This window comes from Rosa rugosa, chromosome 4 (genome assembly GCF_958449725.1).
Source record: "Rosa rugosa chromosome 4, drRosRugo1.1, whole genome shotgun sequence".
Classification (NCBI taxonomy): domain Eukaryota; kingdom Viridiplantae; phylum Streptophyta; class Magnoliopsida; order Rosales; family Rosaceae; genus Rosa; species Rosa rugosa.
In genome coordinates this window covers 26083326-26090228 of record NC_084823.1, presented here as the reverse complement: position 1 = coordinate 26090228, position 6903 = coordinate 26083326, and the positions used below count along the sequence as shown (strand labels likewise).

The 6903-nt window shown below is 32.7% G+C and overlaps 1 protein-coding gene across 1 annotated transcript; it reads left to right on the top strand.

Moving 5' to 3' along the window:
• Positions 1-527: 527 nt before the first annotated feature.
• LOC133744556 (uncharacterized) lies at positions 528-2665 on the top strand. The gene is made up of 3 exons (XM_062172649.1): positions 528-1476; positions 1875-2317; positions 2411-2665. The coding sequence occupies exons 1-3, from the start codon at positions 528-530 to the stop codon at positions 2663-2665; spliced, it is 1647 nt and encodes a 548-aa protein (XP_062028633.1).
• Positions 2666-6903: the final 4238 nt, after the last annotated feature.

Below are 6903 nucleotides of genomic sequence, written 5' to 3'. Positions count from 1 at the left end.
TGTAAAAAGCTTACCGGGTTTTGTGTTGTTGCAACTCCCGGTACACTATTCAAATTGTGTAGCGGGTAATCCTACAGGACAGGAGAACCAGGACGGTGATCGTGCGGTTAGAGCAATTGTTAGAGTTTTACAACAATTGTAAGTTGTGAGGTGTGTTATGCTCATTTGAGCTTTATAATATATTGTGAGAGCGAATTGTAATAATGAACTCGAAGTTTCGAGATTTGGATTTTGTAATTGTAATTATTCAGGTTTCGGATTTGAATTTATCATTCAAAATCCGGGGCGTGACAATTTCTCACATCAAACAAGATTGATTTTTTATTGTTAAGATGCCTCCCATTAGAAAACACAAGTCTGGAGCTCAAAAGAGAAAAAAATAAATAAAAAGGAACTACAAGAAGCATTAACTCAATCTCAAGCTGGATCACTTGATAAGTATTTTGGGGAAAACAAAAAAGCAGAAACATCAGTTCAAAATGTGATGAATGATCAGGAAGATCAATAATGAATAACAAGATGAACTCATGAATGCTCCTAAGAATCCTAGTGAAGAAGAAAGAGAGCCTATGATTGACACTGAGAATGAAGATCAACTCATGGATAAGGAAGATAATGATAGTATGGATCAAGATGTTCAAAATGAAGATTTCAATGAGCAAATTAACTTTTCTTTGAATGTTGATGACCCAGGTAATTGGGATAAGATTGACTATAATATCAGAGACTTTTTGGTTGAAAGAGGTCCTCAAAGAGACCATGATTACAAGTTTCCCAAAGATAGTAGAGGCAGACATTTTTCTTCCGAACATTTCTTTCGATATTTACCAAACGGTGAGAAGCAAGATCGGAATTGGCTAGTGTATTCAGAATCTCTAGATAGAATATTTTGCTTTTGCTGCAAGTTGTTTAAGAAGGACGAGCAGAAAATTAACTTGTGCAACATAGCTGGTGTAGGATACAAAGATTGGAAGAACCTTGGTCGGAGGCTTAAGGGTCATGAAACAAGTAATGTGCATGCTTATTGTATGAGTAGATGGATTGAATTGAAAAAGAGACTACAAAAGAATCAGACAATTGATAAAAGCTGGCAAGAACAGATTACGAAAGAGAAAGAGCATTGGAGACAAGTATTACTCAGGATAATTGTTGTTGTCAAAAGACTTGCAAAAAATAATTTGGCATTTCGTGGAGATAGTGAGAAGCTTTATGTGGAGAATAATGGAATTTTTTTGCAAATGATTGAGATGATTGCTGAATTTGATCTAACAATGCAAGAGCATGTTCGACGCATTCAAAGTCATGAGACACATTACCATTATCTCAGTCACAGAATTCAAAATGAAATTATACAAATGTTAGCAAGTGAGATAAAACAATCAATTGTTACAAGTATCAGAGAAGCAAAATACTTTTCCATTATTGTGGATTGCACTCCCGATGCAAGTCATGAAGAGCAAATGTCTCTTGTGTACGGTGTGTGGATGTTTCTTCAAAGCCTATAGTGGTAGAAGACTTCTGGCTAGAATTCTTGAAAGTAGATGATACATCAGGTCTTGGGCTTTTTACTGAGATTACAAATGCATTGAGCACTCTTCAACCTGATATTGATGATATAAGAGGACAATGATATGACAATGGAACTAATATGAAAGGCAAACACAAAGGTGTTCAAAAAAGGCTACTTGAAGTAAATCTTAAGGCAATCTACACTCCATGTGGTTGTCGTAGTCTCAATCTTGCACTTTGTGATATGGCAAATTGTTGTCCCAAAGCTATGTCTTTTTTTGGAGTGATTCAAAGGATATATTCATTGTTTTCATCATCTACAAAGCGATGGCAAGTTTTCAAAGATTATGTGGATGGCCTTACAGTTAAGCCATTATCACAGACACATTGGGAGAGTCATGTTGAAAGTGTTAAACCAATAAGATTTCAAGCTCGTAAAATAAGAGATGTTTTAATTCACTTGGCAGAAGTTAGTGAAGATCCGAAGACAAAGAGTGAAGCCGAGTCGTTAGCAATATTTGAAATGGAGAACTTTGAATTCTTGCTTGGCATGGTTATTTGGTACAAGTTATTATTTTCTATCAATACTTTTAGCAAAATTCTTCAAACTGAAGACATGCATATTGATTTTGCCATCACAGAATTAAAGAAACTTATTTCTTTTCTTGAGAATTTTAGAGAAATTGGGTTTGATGAGGCCATGATTGACACTAAGAAGATTGCGAATGAAATGAAGATTGAAGCTGTATTTCATGAAAAGCGAGTCATTCGGAGAAAGAGACAATTTGATGAAAGTGCTAGTGAAGATGTGACATAATCAGCTGAAGATTCATTCCGAGTTAATTACTTCACCTATATAGTTTATCAAACTCTTTCTTCACTTAGAACTCGTTTTGAACAGTTTCAAAAATATGAAGAACTTTTTGGGTTCTTATTCGATGTAGAGAAGTTGAAGTGTTCAGATAATGATAGCTTGAAGAAGTATTGTGCCAATCTTGAAACTTCTTTGACACATGGCGGGATTTCTGACATTAATGGGGAAGAACTATATTTAGAATTGAAACATCTAAAAGACACTTTACCGGATGAGGCAAAAAGGGCAATTGAAGTGTTGAATTATTTAAAAGAGATGGAGAGTTGTTACCCAAATGCCTGAATTATATATAGAATTTTGTTGACTATACCGGTCACAGTTGCTTCTGCAGAAAAAAGTTTCTCAAAGTTGAAATTGATCAAATCTTATCTTCGGTCAACCATGTCACAAGAAAGATTGAATGGTTTATCTATGCTTTCTATTGAAAAAAAAATGGGAGATAAAGTTGATTATGACAACATTATTTGTACTTTCGCAGCTAAAAATGCGAGAAGAGCAAGGTTTCAGTGATGCTTTGTAAATTTAAAGGCGTGATGGCCTAGCCTCCCACTGGGTTTCAGCCATCAAAAAAAAAAAGTTTATGTTTAACTAGTTTTGTAATTCAGAATTTTATGTAAGGAATAAATATTCATATACTTTATATTGTTATTAATTTCATATTTACTTTTATTCAAAATACATGATTTTATACTGTTATTTGGCGCAAAAAAAAATATATATATACACATATATATAGGAGGCCACATTTTAATTATTTGCCTCAGACCGTTAGAATCTCAGGACCGGCCCTGTTCCTCATATTTGCTAAGTTTTTGCAACGAATTTTGGGTTTGTCACAATGAAATTCCTCGCTTTTGCTATTTTCTCTTGTAGTGGACGGAGTTGTTCATTAGCCAATCAACTAGCTGCCGTCATCATAACTTGTGTTGCATGCATTTCCATCTCTTCATCTTCTTCATTGTCTTCTTCAGCCTCTTCCTCTTCTGCGCGTAATCTTTCCTACCACTTATCGAACCAATTAGAACTCATTGCATAAGTGTTTAAAAAAAAAAAGTATGAAGTTGATGAAGGTCAGTAGAGAAAAGTAGATGATTTTGTGAGTTATGCTAGTTCAAGCACTCAGTTTATAAATATAATTTTTGCTGAAGATAACGAGTGCTACGTAGACATCATATCCACTCCAAAATTTGATAATCCAATGAAGACAAAACACGTGTCATTCAAGAATCTTATCCAAAAATTTGATAAGAATCAATCAAGCCAAAAACAGCTTTATATCCATTTCGAAATTTCACAACCAAATCAGGACAAAAAATGTGGCCTCGAAATCATATCCGAAAGTTTGATAAGATGCGATCAGGCCAAAAATTGTTTTATATCCATTTCGGAATTTCACAAACGAATCACGACGAAACACGTGGTCTCGAAGTCATATCCGAGAATTTTAAAATATTTCATCAAGATAACCTATGCCACAAATATAAAATCGTATAAGAAATCTACAACATTGCTTGTGAATCAACACGAGAAATTTGAAAAGTACAGCCGGAAAAATATTTTTTATCATAAAAATGATTTCAATTACTATAAGTAAGAATCTCATAAAAAAAATAAGAACATATATATATATATATATATATATATATATATATAACATATTCAAATTTTTAAAATATATTTTAGGGCTATAATTTAGCATTGACGGGTTGGAGACGGTTGATGTCACATCGATAAATAGTAAAAAAAATCAGGGTTATTTTTAGCCTTGTGGGTTGGAGATGGCCGAATATGATGTGTATCGTGACTTAACTTAATATTCAACTGCTACTGATACTATTTTTTGATGTTCTATTAGCGCATCTCCCACTGTAGGCCAAAAGTCAAACCAATATAGCATACCAAAAACTATATATTCTCTCCAAGATACCCATTTGGCCTATCAACAAAAAACAATGCTGTCACCGTAGGCCAAATTCTATAAGTCAAAAATGAAACATCACCATCTCCAACTGCTATAATTTGTTGTTTTATTTTATGTTGTTGACTTGTTCATGTTTGATCGCTATTCCAAGCCAAAAAGGTAGGCCTCATCAACGGGCCGGGCCGGGCCTTACTCCATTTTTAAATAGTAGCGGGCCGGGCTTTATTGTAAATTGAAGGATCCAAGCCCATCCATTTAATGCGGGCCTCGCGGGCTTTTTCTGGCCGAGCTGGGCTAAGCCTTGCTGGCTTTTTTGGGGCGGGCCTTGCGGGCTTTATTTACAAAAAAATCTTTAAAGATAATATTTTTTATAAACTTATATTTATATATCATACACTCCAAAGAGCAACCTCTATCAACTTAAATAAAATGGAGAAACTGACCGTTGGATGAGATTATTATAATAAAGGGGAAATTACTTGTCCCCCCTTTAACTTTTGGTGCGTCGACAGTTCAGTCCCTGTTATTCCAATTTTAACAGATAACTCCCCAAACATTCAAATTTCACACAATTTGATCCAAAATTACCATTTTACCCCTCACTTCCTTTTTTCACACACACACATATATACATATATCTACATATACATACATACATACATACATACATACATACATACATACACACACACACACACACACACACACACACACACATATACATTATATATATACAACACATATGTATAAAATTATACATATATTTATATATCTACATATACATATACATATACATACATATATATATATATATAGATACACACACACACATTAGATATATAAAAGTTGTGAATTTTTTTTATAATATGAAACATAAACATAGTATATAGACTTATCAAATACATAAACACATTAGATATATATATATATATATATATATATATATATATATATGTATATATATATATATATATATGTATGTATATCTATATGTATATATATATGTATATATATATATATATGTATATATATATATATATATATATATATATGTGTGTGTGTGTGTGTGTGTATGTATATACCTGCATATGTATATGTACACACACACATATATACATATAAATATATATAAAAAGAGAGAGAGAAGAATAAAAATATACACACACATATACATACATATATACATACATACATACATACATATATACTCACACACACACACACACATACATATATATATAAAGAGAGAGAGAAGAATAAAAAATATATATACATACACACACACACATATATATACATATGTATAAAAGAGAGAGAGAGAAGAATTAAAAAAAAACAAAAAAAAATAAGTGAGGGGTAAAATGGTAATTTTGGATCAAATTGTGTGAAATTTGAATGTTTGGGGAGTTATCTGTTAAAATTGGAATAACAGGGACTGAACTGTCGACGCACCAAAAGTTAAAGGGGGGACCAGTAATTTTCCCTATAATAAATTATGAAGGTGGTAAAAAATTTAGCCAATTTCACCATATTTTCGAATCCAATCGAATTAGTCAACCGTCGTCACTTATATGTTTTCTTGGTTGACCGATGGCATGACGACAGCGAAACGTGCCTATTTTTTCACATCACGTCTGTAAATATTCCATCCATGGATGTGCGTAGACATAAGATAAAAATTTCAATTTTAATTACAAAGAAGTTTGCCTATATCAATTTGCCTCCAAAAGTTGTATGACTTGTATATTGCATTTAAATTGTTGAGGTTCATTCTAAAGCAACCATGTAGTGGAAAATGAATTTAGAGAAATCAACCGCTCGATTGAGAGATTGTAATGTTTTATGGTGATTGTAAAAAATTCAGCTAATTTGATTCTCGTTTTGAATTCGATCAACTAGGTCAAATTTAATTACTCTTATAAACCTATATTTATATATCATACACTCCAAAGAGCAACCTCTATAAATTCAAATAAAATGAAAAAACCGACCGGTGGATGTGATTATTACAATAAATTATGAGTGTGGTAAAAAATTTAGCCAATTTCACCATATTTTCGAATCCGATCGAATTGGTCAACCGTTGTCACTTGTATGTCTTCTTGGTTGACCGATGACATAACGACCGCGAAACGTGCTTATTTTTTCACATCACGTATGTAAATATTCAGTCAATGGATGTGTGTGGACATAACATAAAATTTTCAATTTTAATTACAAATACGTTGGCATATACCAATTTGCCTCCTAAAGTTGTATGACTTATACATTGCATTTAAATTGTTGAGGTCAATTCTAAAGCAACCATGAAGTGGAAGATGAATTTGGAGAAACCAACCGCTTGATGGAGATATTGTAATGTTTTATGGTGGTTGTAAAAAATCCAGCCAATTTAGTTCTCGTTTCGAATCCGATCAACTAGGTCAAACTTAGTTACTCTTATAAACCTATATTTATATATCATACACTCCAAAGACCAACCTCTATAAATTCAAATAAAATGAAAAAACCGACCGTTGGATGTGATTATTACAATAAATTACGAGTGTGGTAAAAAAATTAGCCAATTTCACCACATTTACGAATCCGATCGAATTGG